This window comes from Crinia signifera, chromosome 6 (assembly GCF_055691185.1).
Source record: "Crinia signifera chromosome 6, ASM5569118v1, whole genome shotgun sequence".
Lineage (NCBI taxonomy): Eukaryota > Metazoa > Chordata > Amphibia > Anura > Myobatrachidae > Crinia > Crinia signifera.
In genome coordinates, this window is record NC_139222.1 from 226,057,639 (window position 1) to 226,073,990 (window position 16,352).

Sequence of the window (16,352 nt, forward strand, 5' to 3'; positions counted from 1 at the left end):
CTTCAATATGATACTTGTCTCATGTAAATGGGTCAGTTGGTTCCGAAGATATAACCGGTTAAATGAGATAACTGGTTAAAGGGGGGGGGGGGGGGTTTCTCTCCCCCTCACACCAGAAAATGCAGGGACTAGGCTGGTGTAAAAGGGGCCAACCTGGGAATGCATTTTCTGGTGTGAAAGTTGTATTATTTCAAATAGCCGGGACCTGAATACAGCCAGGCTCTGCCACTGTCAGTGGCTATCACTTCTGCCTGGCGGCGGCTGTCCCCCATTTACTGCGAGCATGTATTCCCCCTTGGCAATGAGCATGTAATCCCACATAGCAACGAGCATGGAACCTCTGGCAATGAGCATGGAACCCTTGGCAATGAGCATGTAGATAAGCAGCACTTATGTAGCATAATTTTTAATAGGCATTATGGTGTTTGGCATAATACATAATGGACATAATGGCGTGTAACTTAACGTGTAATGGACATTATGGTGTAAATGTTTAATGTGCGCCTTTGGCAGACAATGTCCCTGTTTATGAAGCGTAATGTGAATTTTGGCTTAATCCGTATGGCCTTTTATGAATTTTGTCTCAATCCGTGTGGCATTATGTGAATTTTGGCTCATTCCATGTGGCATTATGTGAATTTTGGCTCATTCCATTTGGCATAATGTGTAAGTATAATGGGGTCTAGTATTTTGTTGCATAATGTGTAGAAGTTGTATATGGTGTGGTACACTACACTCAAGGACATGCCCCCTGTTGAGTGGCCACACCCCCTTTTCCGGAGCGCACCTTCGGCGCGCGCACAACTGCATTCTTCTCTTTTGTCACCATGGTGGGCCTGCGTACTTTAAATGCCAGGGCCTATTTTTAATCCCATTCCCACCCTCTATCTGCTGCTCTCTTAGCATGTACACTGGCACCACTAACACCGCCCCTCCCCACCCAAACCCTCTTTTATCATGGTGCCCCCCCTGTCATTTTATCCTGGATCCGCCCCTGCTTCCACCCTTACGTGACTTCAACATCCTGGTCCTTAGGGCGAGGGGGAATTAGTCACAACCATTCATAAAGGGAATGAGACTGTGGGCCAATTCATTATACCTGTATTGGAATGGACAATAGCAGTATTTCTATCGATCTTTATTCAAAGGTTTCAAAACAAGTATGCTGTGAAGGTGTGAAATGTATTTTAAATGTACTTGTTCTATGTGTTGTTTTTACATTTTATTTGTTGCAATAAATGTTATAAAAATAAGTTTAGTTAAGGAATTCGATTTTATGAGATAACGCCCTATGTATTTGATCATTACATTTATCCAAAACCACGGTGTAGACATGGGTGCCAAAAGTGATTTCCCTGCCCTGGAAATACTATTCAGTAGCCAGTTCTATTACAAGGCCTAATACCAGTTCACTCTTGGAGGCAAATTCCTTCTCAAATGGACGAAACCATGTGCAGTGCAGGTGGGGCAGATATAACATGTGCAGGTTTGGGTGAGTTATTTTGTTTCTGTGCAGGGAAAATACTGACTGCTTTATTTCTACACTGCAATATAGATCTCACTTTGAAGAAAAACCCCACCCAAATCTAACTCCATCTAAGAAGGATTTTGTCAGACAGAGGGAACTAGAATAAGGCCCAATATCTGGGTTTTATTTTTTACCACCTTCCCTGGTCCTCTTTATGAAGTGCACTCTGTATTGTTATATCTTTTTATACATTTTTGAAATACTGTATATACTGTATGTACCCTATCTGTAGTTCTGCTATGTACCTGCATGATATATTTTATGCTTTGTATCAATATATACCCTTTTAAATAGTACCATTGTTTTTTAAGCATTTAAAGATACCTTGATATGTTGGTAACAGCATTCCTAATTGGGAGTTGAGGTATACCAGTCAAATTTTGCAAACTACTGTACTGTACAAGATACCTTTATGTGCATGTTTCCATCTGTGTTATTGTGTGTTGGGGTATGACATATATCCTAATAGAGGGTAAAGAAACCTTTATATACAGTACACATTATTGTTTCCCCTTCTTTGAGTATGGTACACTACTAATTTTCATAAAAACTACTACACCCCTTTGAAAGCGATTCAAATGGATGACCGGTGGACAGGATGCAGGCAGTCAGAATACCGATGCCAGCATCTCGAAGGAGGGAATTCTGACAGGGGTCAAGTAAGTATACTTACAAGCACACCAGGGTGGAAATCATAATTCTGAAAAAAATATTTTAACTTTGATGTACTATACCATTGTGTGTTGTTTTTGTTGTTCTCTTTCACTTTGCATCACCAGCTATATTAGAAAAATGAACAACATCAGAGAAGCCATCCCTCTGAAAATTAGCATCCCATAAAAGGCCAAATTTTTTTTTATTTGTTTCATCATACATGTTTCATCATACATGTTTCTAATGCCATTTTTTAGTTTACCCAACTTTGTGGTATTGTCTAGAAATGTGGTGAAATATTATTAGGGTTTAATGATACATTAGCTTGGTGCGCCTTACCATGATCTACTTTACCTATATCAAAAATGTATTTATTGAAGCTGATATTAATTTACTATTGTGTAGTGAGGAAACATTCCTCCAAACATATTTAAACCTCTGATTGAGAGTAGAAAGGACATGAATTGTAATGTTAATAGGTAACGCATCGGGTTACTTATGTGTAAAGTATGTATGCTATATTTACCTGGTATATTATGCAAAGCCTGTATAAGGAGGAAGACCTTTGAATTACAAAAGCAAAACATCATCTGAAGAAGAGCATTTGGACCCCACAACGAGACAAGGAAACTCCTTAGGTCTCTTTTGTGCTAGTGGGCCCTTAGCAAAATTATAGCTTGTATACTTGCAAATATTTTAAAATGGTTTCAAGTAACACTTTGCTACTAGGTCAATGCATTAATAGAGGTAACCGGTTATAGTAGTGTTTTGCAGGGCCGGATTAACAATGGGCCTGAAGGAGCTACAGCTCCAGGCCCACTCTCCAAATAGGCCCATTCTGTAGCTGAGGACCAGGGCTTTCTAATGAGCCCAGCCCCGCGTTGCTAGCCCCCCGGGAACCATAGGATAACATGGGTCCCAGGGCCGTCTTTTCATATGGGCAGAATGGGCACTTGCCCAGGGGCCCCAGGAGTATAAGGGTCCTATTTTGATAGCTGAGGATCCCCTTTTTCCAGGGATACCAGAATTTTGAAAATCGGCCCTGGGGAACTGGAGATATCCAACTTCAAAGCAGCAGTCCACATCTGACCTGTTAATTGCACTTCCCAGTCATATTTCTCAGGTTCTCTCTGACTTAGAGTTTTTCTGAGAGTATATTCCAAAAATTGGGACTCTCCCCTTTCTGCCGACTCTAGCGGCTTGTCTCTATCATGTCCACAACCAGAGATATCAGCCTTCCAGTAGCCGGTCCCTGCTCCAGCCCCAAACGTCTGGTGTACAGTTTTATATTTTGTCAATGGATTGCTCTGGCTCCTGATTTCTGATCCCCAAGTTCCCAGCACCTCCTGAAAGTTGGGACTCTAGGTTTTTGTACTATTGCAGGCTAAGAAATCTATTTCCAGATAATGGTGATATCTGCAGTCAAACAAGCTGCCCTTCCACCGGAAAATTATGAATATTAAGCCCACTCCATTATCCAACCCTCCCCTGTGTATAAAACACCCCCTACCTCCCTGGAAGTCATTTACAAGGGACCCTTCATTCAGCTCAGTGCCCCTTCCACACGTTAGTGTTCTCCCTCCCACCACCTGTGCAGCAGTCTTGCCTACCCTCCTGGAATGGCCGGAAGCCTCCCAGAAATCCAGTCCGCCTCCCCCCCCCCCCCCCCCCCCGGGAAGGTAGGCAAGTGTCCCGCATTGTGGTAATAGCCCCCGGTTCCAGCAGCTGCCAGTTCCCCCTCCGGCATCACATAAGCTCGAGGTTGATCTCAGTCAAACCCCAATTGCTGGGCCTTCAATCTGATACCAAGCTGGTCCATATAGGTTCATTGGTTCTAGAGATATTGCAGGTAAACCCATTTTTTCCATTTCTGAAATGTAATTTCTTGGCTGTTCATGTTATTTGAGGACAGATTTCCCTGGAACCAAATGGCCCAGTTTCATGAGACCAAAATCATTTGAAGCCCACACAGTATGGTGTGTGGCTTAACATGTAATGGGCATTATAGTGTAAATTTTTTAATGTGCGCCTCCGGTGCGCAATGCCCGTGTTTATGAAGCATATTTATGAAGCATTATTGCTCAATCTGTTTGGTATAGTGTGTATTTTGGGTCAATCCATGTGACAAAATGTGAATTTTTACTCATTCCATGTGTCATAATGGGGGTTATTCTAGTTCACTCTTTCTGACAAAATCCTTCTTTGATGGATAAAACCATGTGCACTGCAGGGGGGCAGATGTAACATGTGCAGAGAGAATTAGATTTGGGTGGGGAATTGAGATCTAAATTGCAGTGTAAAAAAAAAGCAGTCAGTATTTACCCTGCACAAAACAAAATAACTCACCCAAATCTAATTCTAGCTGCACCTGTTACATCTGCCCCCCTGTAGTGCACATGGTTTTGTCCATCTAAGAAGGATTTTGTCCGAAAGAGTGAACTAGAATAAGGCCCAATGTGTAAGAGGCAAGTACAGTATAAGGGGGTTACTATTGGGTTTTATGATTTACATAAGGGGTATATGTTGTGGTAAACTTAGGTGACCCCATAAAAGGTGCTGAAATGTTGTCTACCAAGTTTTGGCTTTCAGTATTTTTTTATGACTGGAGTGCCACCTCACCCCGCAAGTATCTTAGGACATCGGCATCCAGCGGGTGCAACTTTGGAGGGCACCCGCCAATATATCTCGCAGCATATTTCCTATGCCATCCCCCTGCCTTTTCCAGTCATATATAATTAGTTGAAAGGATTAGAGACACACCCATGAGCAGACCACCCAACCAGAACACTGGTCACGCCCCACACATTATTAGGTGCTGGCCACAACCCCTATTATTGCGCATAATAGGCCCTTGATCATTTTCAGCTCCAGGCCCATTTAGACCTTAATCTGGCTCTGGTGTTTTGGCAGTCCTTGGATTACTACATTTCCCATCATGTCATGTTTACAGGATTCTACACCTGCATTTTGTGGCTAACATTGCATCAGCCCTGCTCTGTCCACTGTAAAACTGTGTAAGTGGGAAGTTCAAAATGTATCTGGTGCAGCGGCCATTTTGTACGCCATACAAATGTTCATGAAAATACAGCCTGTCTCCCGTCACCATTATCCAGCGGCCCATGAATAATGGTTAGGTCTTTATGAAGTGCCTCAGCGATGTCACTGGTTCCAAAAGAAATGATATATATATATCATCTTATCATTTATATTGTCCAGTTCACTTTTTACACTGTATTTAAATCAAATCTAGCACATGTCTGGAAACACTTTTCCGAAAATTTTAGGCCTAATAATTTCCATGGAATGCATAAATCCGGAAATCTGAAGATAAATGTGGAAAATGATATATTTGGTGTTAAATGGGCATTCCTACTAAAAAGTAGACAGCTTTGGATAAGACCTTTCATTTTCATATTTTTAGTGGAGAGTGATAAACAGCCAACCAATCATGATCCAGGCTGGGTTTGCAAAATGCCAGTTAGGAGCTGACTGGCTGGTTGTTTATCATTCTCCACTTTATCCCTTTTTTAAGCTTGATACATCTGGCCCTTAAAAGTTTATTATCAGTCTGCCATACCTCAAATACTGTAGGATGTTTTCTATGAGAGGCAATGTCTTTAGATAACGGAAATATCTTAAAACAGGAATTTATTATCCTTTAAAATGGAATAACACCCTCTACTCGTCCTAGTAAATGCCTGTACATAATTAGATTTCTAACTAGTTTACTAGCGTTTAAGAAATAGTTGCGCATTTGTGCTATTTGCAAAGCGGGTTGTTTACAATGATATCATTGTCACGTCTAAGTTATGAGACATGGCTCTTGCTCAGTAATCCTCTGGAGACCTCTGGACAACATACATAGAATGTGCTCCCCCTTCATTGTTGGGCTCTGAAATAAAATTAAATGTAAGCTCAGCCTGAAAGCAGCAGTAACCTATTTATCAGACAAAACCTCTGATACATGCTCTCTTCCAGCATCTTTTAGTCATTTGGCAGTCAGAAGATAAATTTGGTGCGAGACCAATAGATCCAGCTGTCCCGCTAGTACAGATAGAATGACTAGCATTGCTGAGCTCTTGAGTCATTCCCGTGAAATGGGCATCTCGCATTTCATACCAACTAGGATATGCAATGTGGTTAGTGTATGGGATATTATTTTATCATAAGGTCCATTGCTACTGCTCTCCTCCCCTTCTAGCATCTCACATGACACAAGATCTGGGTAGTTAGCATGTCTGGAATGACAGAGCACCTATCGCCATGTCTGAACTAGGCACATAGATGTTGGGTCCCAGGTTGGAACATTACCTCATTCAACCTTGCCAGGGACACAGTATATAAAGTAGAACTGGGCTGGGTTTGGACGAGAGAACAAACTTGTCTTCATTAAGGTTAACATCAGGAAAGAACAGTGTAAGACATCACAGGCAAAATGTTGCTGAAAGTGGAAGAACTGGTAAGTTCATTTTAGTTTTAATTTTAGCGATCAGATATTATTTAGGGATTAGCTATATTACATTGTCTGTAAACCAATTTGTCTGTGCTTTTACAAAATATTCATCCATATTTAAATTAATACCACAAAATGAAAAAAAAAATATTAGAATATTTACAATTTAGTGACATAAACACTATATAATATTATTCCTGCTTTAACATAATAAAGCAATGCACAATCTAAAGTCATTTTAAATGAGTGATTATAGTATTTTGTGATGTCATAAAGGTTCTGCTGAGGGGTGAGGTGGGGGGTTTCCTACACCCCAGACGATTTACCTTTTTCTTCTAGAATTCAAATTATGGATGTAAATTAGATTCATTATTCAGATTTAATTAACATGTTGAGCTATGCTGGTTTGCATTAAATATAAGCAAGTTTAAACATGAGACTAAATATATTTTGCAGTTTAAATACTTTACAAATGTATTTTTCAATGAAATCTATGGTGTTGAAAATGTAATTAAGTTAGTGTTCTATCACATACTGCAGTTTGGAAGTTTGCTTGCTAAATGCCACATAAATACAGTATACTGCTATCTAAGCTTTGGTGAGCTGGGGTTTTAGTCATTACATTTTACTCAGCATGATAACATACATGAGGAGTTGTATGATGACATTCCTAAGCTCGTCCCGTGGTCCTGAGAAGAGTTGAAGGCATTTTGTACATGAATATTATATTATTAACTCAGCGCTATTTCCAACACACAGTCAGTGCACAAAGATTTATTGATGTTTTTATTATTCCTGTTTTCTAACTTAAATTACATTTTTTGTTACTTTTATCATTTTCATCTGCTTGGGTCTCCACAATAAAGCTTGTTGAAGATTTCCTTTTTTTTCAAACTTTATTAACTACATTCAACAATTTGTAATAATAAGTTTTCTATTAATGCTTCTCGATTACTATGCTTTGTAGATGAATGATTATAAGCAGTAACTAAAATTTTCCTGAATATATCTGGGGGTCGAACTTTCAGCCCCCACTTTAGAATCCTTCAAAGACAGACTCAAAACGTACCTGTTTATCTAGCGTTTCACTAATGAACCCTGTGTAGCTTATTTTGTATTTTGTGCAGTCAATGCAAATATACAGCACTTTGGGCAGTATTCAATGAGAAAAGTTCTCCGTGTTTTGTGGAGAATTTGTGCTTTGTTCGCCTTGGACGGAGCATTTTGCTCTCCAAAAGCGAGCAACCCTATTCAATGTGAAATTCCCCCCCCGTCTTTCTAAGTAATTTTCTCCGTGTCTCTCCGTGTAGCAATTCTCCATCTTTTGATGGGGAGCTGGAATGTGAACTTTTAAACTAAAAGTTTTGTTTTTTTAATTTTGGTGTAAAAAAAATCATTATTTTTTTCTGTGAAGGGGCATGTTATTTTTATTCATGTGCTTATAGCACATGAATATATATTTAATTTAAAAAAAATATATATTTTTTTTTTACACCGTGCAGCCAGCAGGGGGCCGGAGCGCTCGAGCCGCTCATTACATATTCATATATTCACTGCACCCGATCGTTAATATGCACGATCGGGTGCAGTGAATACTGGGTCCCCCGCTGGCTATAGGGGGGGGGGGGCAGCCTGTGCTGCCTGGGTCTCGGAGAGCCCCCCTCATCTCCACATTCCTCTGGAGCAGCCAGGGAGACTATAATCTCTCTGGCTGCTTCCGTCCCCCGGCTCCCTGAAAGCTCCCTGCCGCGGACGCTCGTCCGCTGCAGGGGTTAAGACTCGCCGCGAGTGGCGGCGAGTCTTAACCACATTGAATAGAGGGAGCAGGAGTGGCAGCGAGCCCTCCGGAACACGGAGAGTGCATGGAGAGCGAAATAAAACGCTCTCCATGCACGGAGAACTTTGTCATTGAATACTGCCCTTTGAATCTTGTTGGAAGAAGAACGCTAAATATCAATATTGTAATTAGATTCAGAATTAAATGAAAGCATAATAAAGTAATGTCTTTTTGACAAGGCAGTTTTACTTAAGTTATTTTCATCCAATTAATACTGCACTAATTAAGATTAGAAACAAGTGCGGATGGTAATTGTTAATACAATCATATTTATTACTCTATTCAAAATATAACAATTGTTTTCATATTCAAAAGCTGACATATGTAAAAAATATTATAAATAAAAAATATTTTTAAAACATTAAATCAAGTCCAGTCAGGTATTCTAAACTGAATGAGTTGGATCAGGTGTATGATAGCGCTATTCAGAATTAAGTTATTTGGATAAAGTCACAAATAATACTGATATATAGGAGGACATATACTTTTACTTAAGCATGCATGAAATTTAATATTTCCTCTTAATTTTGTAAAAACTTTGTAGTTTTTGACATGTGGTCAACAAACCTACATTTTTTTTTTATTAAGAGTTTGAAGGTTTAATAATGTTTTATCGACAGGTGACCGGAAAGAGAGGTGACAAGAGAACTGGTGATATTGTATCTGAAGATTTTAAACAAGGAGTTTATGAAACAGCAGTAACACTAGAGAAACAGGATGACTTAAAAACAACTTCAAAATCATTACTTAAACAAGAGGAAGAGAGACAAGCACAACAGAAACAGCTCAAGGCCGAGGTGCGTCTACTGACCCTTTACTATCATTTCATAGCTGTTTTATGCCTCCTTAAAAGGCTGTCTAGCCATCCGCATCCATTATATAGGCCTTATGCATCATTATTAATGTTGACATTGCTCTTTGATGATCTGTTACTTCTGCAACTATGACATTTTATGACACCTCATATACGTACTATTATTTAAATATGTTAATTGTCCATCATGGACTGGCATTGGTCAGAAGGCTTAGTGTGCTTCTCTCAATTGATGGGCTCCCAGTACAACTAAAATGAGAATATTGGGGTAAATGTTCTATGCAATACAGATGTCAGTGAGGTTCCAGTGATTCTGACCAATGTTTGAAAGGGGCAACCATTTAAAAACCAAAACAAACCTGGTGTTACCTTGTAGATCATTGCTCCTTTAAAACATTGAATATACTCGTCGAAAACTTCCTATTACATTTACCCCACAGATAAGGGTAAATTTACAAAGATGGAATGTCTATTAAAGAGGGGATGTTGCCCATAGCAACCAATCAGATTTTACTTGTTATTTATTTAGCACCTTCTGGAAGATAATAAAGATAGTGCCATCCTAATCTAGCCCTTTCATAGGATTAAGTAAACCAAAACTGTTGGACTTAATCCTATGCTAATCCCCTACTGTATTGTTGGGATGCAGTTAAGATCCCGGCGTTCAGAATCCCGACGCCAGAATCCCGACCGCCGAAATCCCGACACATTCTCCCTCCGTGGGTGTCCACGACACCCCTGGTGGGAGAATAAATTAGTGTGCCGAGCGTAGCGAGGCACCGGGCCCGCTGCGTGGCGAGTGCAGCGAGCCCGCAAGGGGGGGCGATCCCCGTCCCCCCCTTGTCGGGATTTTGGCGGTCGGGATTCCGGTGTCGGGATTCTGAACGCCGGGATCCCGACCGCCGGGATTCAGTACTGAATCTGTATTGTTCTATGTATTGTATTGCAGCATAGTATACCATGGCTATCCAGAGAAGCCTAGTTGAATAAGCATCCATCTGTATATAGAATCTGATTGGTTGCTATGGGCAACATCTCATCTTTAACAGAACTCCCATCTTAGTAAATTAACCCCATAGCGTCTGGTCTACTGGCTCTTTACAAAAAGGAAAAACAACTAATTTTAGCATTTATACCAGGTACTGGCCAAACTTTACATTCTGATTATAATTTATAATATAATATATTTTACTAATCAACATAAATACAGCACTGCAAAATAATCGGACATTTAAATACAGAACTAAATGCTCAAACACCAGTAAAAACATATGAATATTTTTTGTTTGCTCACCTAATATTTCAAATTTAGCTCATCAAAAAGAAGTTAGATGAACGACCAAAGCTGGATAGCTTGGAAGATCTTCAAACTATAATAAAGCTTAAAAAACGAAAAAGAACCAAGAAAGTGAAAGTGCCGGTGGTCAAGGAACCAGAACCTGAACCAATTGTAAGTCTGTTTGCAGATAACTGGTGTATTAAGGATTATACAGGAAAGAATGCAACACCTACTTATATGCAATCTATCTTTATCAGATTGAACAAGTGGATGAAACAACATTCTTAAAAGCGGCACTGGAAAACAAATTACCTATAATTGAAAAATACTTATCAGATGGTGGGGATCCAAATGCCTGCGATGAGGTAGGATTTAAGTTTCTGTTAAAGTATTTACAGCATATGCCACCACAACAAAGATTTAGAACAGGAGTTGGCAAAGCTCAGGAATTTACTTGGCATGTAACTAGAATTCTCTTCATGTTCAGCAAGCTAGCAAATGGCCAAGCATGATGGAAGTTACGGGTCATTAACAATACTGATGACGACCTACTTTATTACTCTTGTCAACAGGTCTCACACCCATCTCATGGACCTTGATGAGTTATTATAATTATGTTAAGGATTTCAATATTCTTAGCATTTTACATTATTAAAGTTTTCCTCGCTTTGAAAAAGTGCTTCACTAAAATTGTATGTACAGAATCAATGCCTGATTCGGAGATGGGTGCAAATGCAGCTGCTGATATCAGCAAGTAAAGCTGTCACCCAGAAATGAAAAGAGATGCTCACCAGAGCTACCGCAACTCACTTGTAACCTAGTGACTACCATTAGTGGTCGACCTAGTGATTTTTGACCTAGACATTGTTTATCATCTATACCTGGGGTAGCCAACCCTAGTCCTCGAGAGCTACCAACAGTGCATGTTTTTCAGGTCTCTTCACAGAATCACAAGTGAAGTAATTAGCTCCATCTGTGTATCTTTTAAAATGTGTCAGTGATTAATGAGTGCAGCTGTGCAGCAGCTAGGTTGTCTTGAAAATGTGAACTGTTGGTAGCTCTCGAGGGCTAGGGTTGGCTACCACTGATCTATACCGTAAACCATCTAGTACAGGGCAGGAAGTGAAATCGCAGGTCTGATTGGTGGATATAGTTTAGTGCAGTTTTGTGTCTTCAGGCGATGTTAGTAAATTACCCCCCTCAATATGCATATTATTTCCAATCTTGAGCAGGTTTAGCTCTTTGAGTCCATATCGCTCTTCATCAGGTTCTAAATCTAGTTTGATGAAAAGAGTTGGTTATAAATACTCTACATCAGGGTGGCTTATTGGTAATTTGGCTGTGTTTCTCCTAACAGTACAGACGCACTGCCCTACACAGAGCTTGCTCAGAAGGACACATGGCCATCGTTGAGAAGTTAATGGATGCTGGAGCAGACCTTGAATTCCAGGACATGGTAGGTGGATCTTTCCAATACACTTGCCTTTATGGGGCCTATTTATCAAGCAACATTTATGGCTATTTCCCCCCAAACACCATTTTTTTGGTGGTTAGTTGGGACCGCACATGCACAGCAGCTCCGGCACCAAACTCAGCACATCATATGGATGGGATCTTTTTTGGAGACAGTCCCTGCAGGTGATACATTCCACAGAAGTGAATGCATTCTGCAATGTGATCCTGGGTACTAATATCGCACCCAGATTGCATTGCAAGTGTGATCATTGATAAATGGGCCTCTACAACTGAAAACAGCAACAACAGGGCAGCTATTAAAAACAGAAAACCACTAAAACAGAACAACGAGAGGGGGCTGGAAAAAGAAGACTGGAAAATGCTACTGAAGTACAAACAATAATTCTTTTGACGTAAGGCAGCCACATTTTACAAGGCTCTGAAATCATAGGGAAAATAACAGATTATTGGAGAGTTACCTTTGTCACTTTGTGCTGTCTAAGTGAGATTAATGCCAATCCACATGCCCAGAATATTACATGTGGTTATGCAATTACTGTATTCACAGAAATAATAGAAGCAAACTGTGACATCCTTTAGCCACAAAAACAGAGAGCCAGACATTTATTAAAAGATTTATAAAGGAAAACATTTCATTTCCTGCTGCTGGACAAGAAAACAGTATTTGTGTGCAAAGATTAATAGAGGTTGTTTAGTTTATTAAAAATTCTCCCAAAACATCATCTGTGCCACATAAAAGGTGTGACTTTAACCAGTCCTTTCCTCAGTGACATCACTGGCTCCTTGTGAATTGATTTACCGGAGCCTTGTTAATATTCTTCAGCATTACGGGGGTTATTCTGATTCACTCGGAAAGGCACAATCACTCTCTAATGGGCAAAACCATGTGCACTGCAGGTGGGGCTGATGTAACATGTGCAGAGAGAGTTATCAGAATAACCCCCTATATCTGTGCAGGGAACAGGTTCTCAAACAAAATCAGTATGAATAGCTACAAAGTACAAGGTACAAGAGGCAATAATCGGCTCATATGTATCATTATTACCGAACAGGAGAGTTAATCCACAAAGCCCAAATGTATAGCAACCAGACAATCCCTATATTGTGAAATCTTCACAAATTCAATGTTTTATATATAGAGAGGTGCTTCCCAGGAATCATTGTAAGTATACTGAAAAAGAAGAAAAAGGTTTGCTGCAGGGGGCACTCTAGACTGGCTAGCATTGCTATTTAGCATTGGTTTGCCATGCTTTCTTTTCAATATAGTGTCCCAAGAAAAATGCTACAATAAAATGTAACCTTTATTGGTAAATTAAACCTGCAAAATATGGTTAAAAAATTATTTTATAGTGCAATCAAGTACAATAATGTGTTTAAGGTGTCAATATAAATTTAAAATAAAGCTGTCCACTGTGTGTGATCACTAATGAAGTGTAGCTCTATGGCTTCAGTGTTGGAGATGTGGCAGTTTCGGTGTCACTTCACCTAAATGATTTTATTATTCTGTTTGTTAACCACCAAATATATTAGGGGTTAACCAATCTCTCACCTCACCACTGTATAACACTATAGCCCCATACACACGGGGGGATATATCGCTCGCGATGAGCGATATATCGCTCAGTGTCCCATTTGCATTGATGAAAAAGAAACTGCCGGGGGAGCCCGGCAGTGGAAATCAGCTGGTCGCAGGAGCATGTTCCTGCGACCAGCGATCACTACAGGGGAGAAAACGGTAGCACACTCCCATTGCGGGCAATATGGTTGCTCAGCTTGCAATTGTTGCTATTGCCCACGATATTAGACAAAATCGCCCCCGTGTGTACACAGCCTATGAGGTGTATTCAATGTGGCCAGCGAGGGGGTTAAATGGTGGGGATCGCCGAAAACAAACAATCCTCGCTGTTTAACCCCGCGCCGGCTGCTCACCATATTCAATGTTCTGGCGGAAACCTCGCTGTTGGACAGCAAAGATTCCACCAAACAGCGAGGCCCTAGTCTAATGCAGGGAGCCCTCTGCATTTAGCTGCGAGCCTCACTGTTTTAGCGGCAGCACACGCAATTTCCCCCTCACTCCAAAAACCTAGCGAGGGGGAAACGGTATGTGCAGGGGGTCAGTTGAATACTGACCCTGCTCGCTATCACAGAAAGCACTGAATACACCCTTATTGCCTAAGGCAGTGGTTCCCAAACTTTTTTGAATAACGGCACCCTAGGGTATCAGAGTATTTTTCAGGGCACCCCTAGGCCAAAAGTTTGTTACCAAGAATAGAAAATAATAATAATTAAATGGTACTTATGTAGTATCTGGGCTGCCGATTTTTTGATTGTATGCCTTAAGTTAAGGCATACAATCAGATGCGATGCGATATCGCATCGCATCGCATACGACCATATCGCATGCGATGCGATGCGATGACCCGATTTTTCCATAGGATTCAATGTTAAAATGGACTGAGTCCATTTTAACATGGAATTCAATGGGAAAAAGGGGTCCTTTTCATACCCCTACTATCCAAGTGGGCATGGATTTGGATATAAACCTGTGGCGAGCGTAGCGAGCCACCGAGCCCGAAGCGTGGCGAGCGAACGGTATTCTGTGTCCGCTCGCCACACTTCGGGCTCGGTGGCTCGCTACGCTCGCCACAGGTTTATATCCAACTCCATGCCCACTTGGATAGTAGGGGTATGAAAAGGACCCCTTTTCCCATTGAATTCCATGTTAAAATGAACTCAGTCCATTTTAACATTGAATCCTATGGAAAAATCGGGTCCATCGCATCGCATCGCATCGCATGCGATATGGTCGGGTGCGATGCGATGGACCCGATTTCAAAATCGGCAGCCCAGTTACTACATAAGTACCAATTAAATTAAATAAGTTGTGCTTAAATGTTATCCTTTGGTCCAGTTATGTGGTGAGGAACACGATTCACTTCTGTTTATCTTCATATTTTATAATTGAAAGCCACAAGCACTGATTTTGCCCATTACATTGACCATAAACAATTTGAATTGGTTCTGGACCACCAACCTGAGGCACCCCTGCAAGTGCTCCGAGGCACCCCAGGAAGCCTAGGCGCACAGTTTGGGAACCACTGGCCTAAGGAGTTTCACTTCAGAATGCTGAGATACTGTTGCACTGCTGATATGTTGTAAAGAATCATTTGGATACTATTCTGCAACAGTATCCCTTTAATGTTACTGATGTGTATTAAAAGCTGCCAGCAGTGGTTTACTCAGTCTATCTTGCTGGTATATTCACTTTCCTAGTGATATATAATAATTAACCAACAGATGGTTCACTGGAAAATGTGTTTCTTATTGCAAGCAAAGTTAATTTAATTAAGAAAATGTGACACAGTCAGTGTAGGTGGTGACAACTTATCATTTCTGTATTTCATTCATGAATTCTTATTCACAATGTATATATTGCATGTAGTGGGATATTATATCTAGATTAGTAAATAGGAATCCTCTATTATCAACTACCCAGTGCCACATTAAATCTTATTGTGCACTTGATATTAATTAATTCAATGGAGCACCAAGTTTATTATTGGAGCTGAGATACGGGGCCTTATTCTAGTTCACTCTTTCTGACAAATTCCTTCTTAGATGGACAAAACCATGTGCACTTCAGGTGGGGCAGATGTAACTTGTGAGAGAATTAGATTTGGGTGGGGTTTTACTTCAAAGTGAGATCTATATTGCAGTGTAAAAATAAAGCAGTCAGTATTTACCCTGCACAGAAACAAAATAAATCACACAAATCTTATTCTCTCTGCACATTTTACATCTGCCCCACCTGCAGTGCACATGGTTTTGTCCATCTAAGAAGGATTTTGTCAGAAAGAGTGAACTAGAATAAGGCCCATTGTCAGCCTTGAATGGCCATCACACGTGGCTATCACAGTATTTATATGAATATAGTCCATAGTTGCCTACCTTTTACATTTCCTCTCCGTGAGAAGCACATGGTGGGGGATGCAGGGGGAGATTGATGTCATGTAGCCCCGCCCCCATTCCACAAAACACCGTGATTTGCGGGTCCATGAAGAGGGGAGGGGCTTAAATGCTGCGATTTACGTCTTTTAGCCCCGCGCTTCCCCCTGTACAGCGTGAATATCAGCACTTGTAGTTGCAGGGAAGGGGGGTGCCAGGTATCCGAGAAAATTGCGGGACACTTGCTCACCATCCCGGGGGGCTGGGAGGGGGACCCGATTCTCGGGAGACTCCCGGCCATTCCGGGAGGGTTGGCAAGCCTGATATAGTCACATGTATCCGGTACAGTAGCTGATTTCTGTATCA

At 40.7% G+C, this 16,352-nt stretch overlaps 1 protein-coding gene across 1 annotated transcript in view; it reads left to right on the top strand.

Moving 5' to 3' along the window:
• Window positions 1-16,352, top strand: part of ANKRD1 (ankyrin repeat domain 1) — a 39,027-nt gene that overhangs the window by 11,922 nt on the left and 10,753 nt on the right. The window contains exons 2-5 of the mRNA XM_083149026.1: window positions 9,093-9,269; window positions 10,599-10,736; window positions 10,823-10,930; window positions 11,923-12,021. Of these exons, the coding sequence (XP_083005152.1) occupies window positions 9,093-9,269; window positions 10,599-10,736; window positions 10,823-10,930; window positions 11,923-12,021 (522 nt within the window). The remainder of the gene's footprint in view (window positions 1-9,092; window positions 9,270-10,598; window positions 10,737-10,822; window positions 10,931-11,922; window positions 12,022-16,352) is intronic.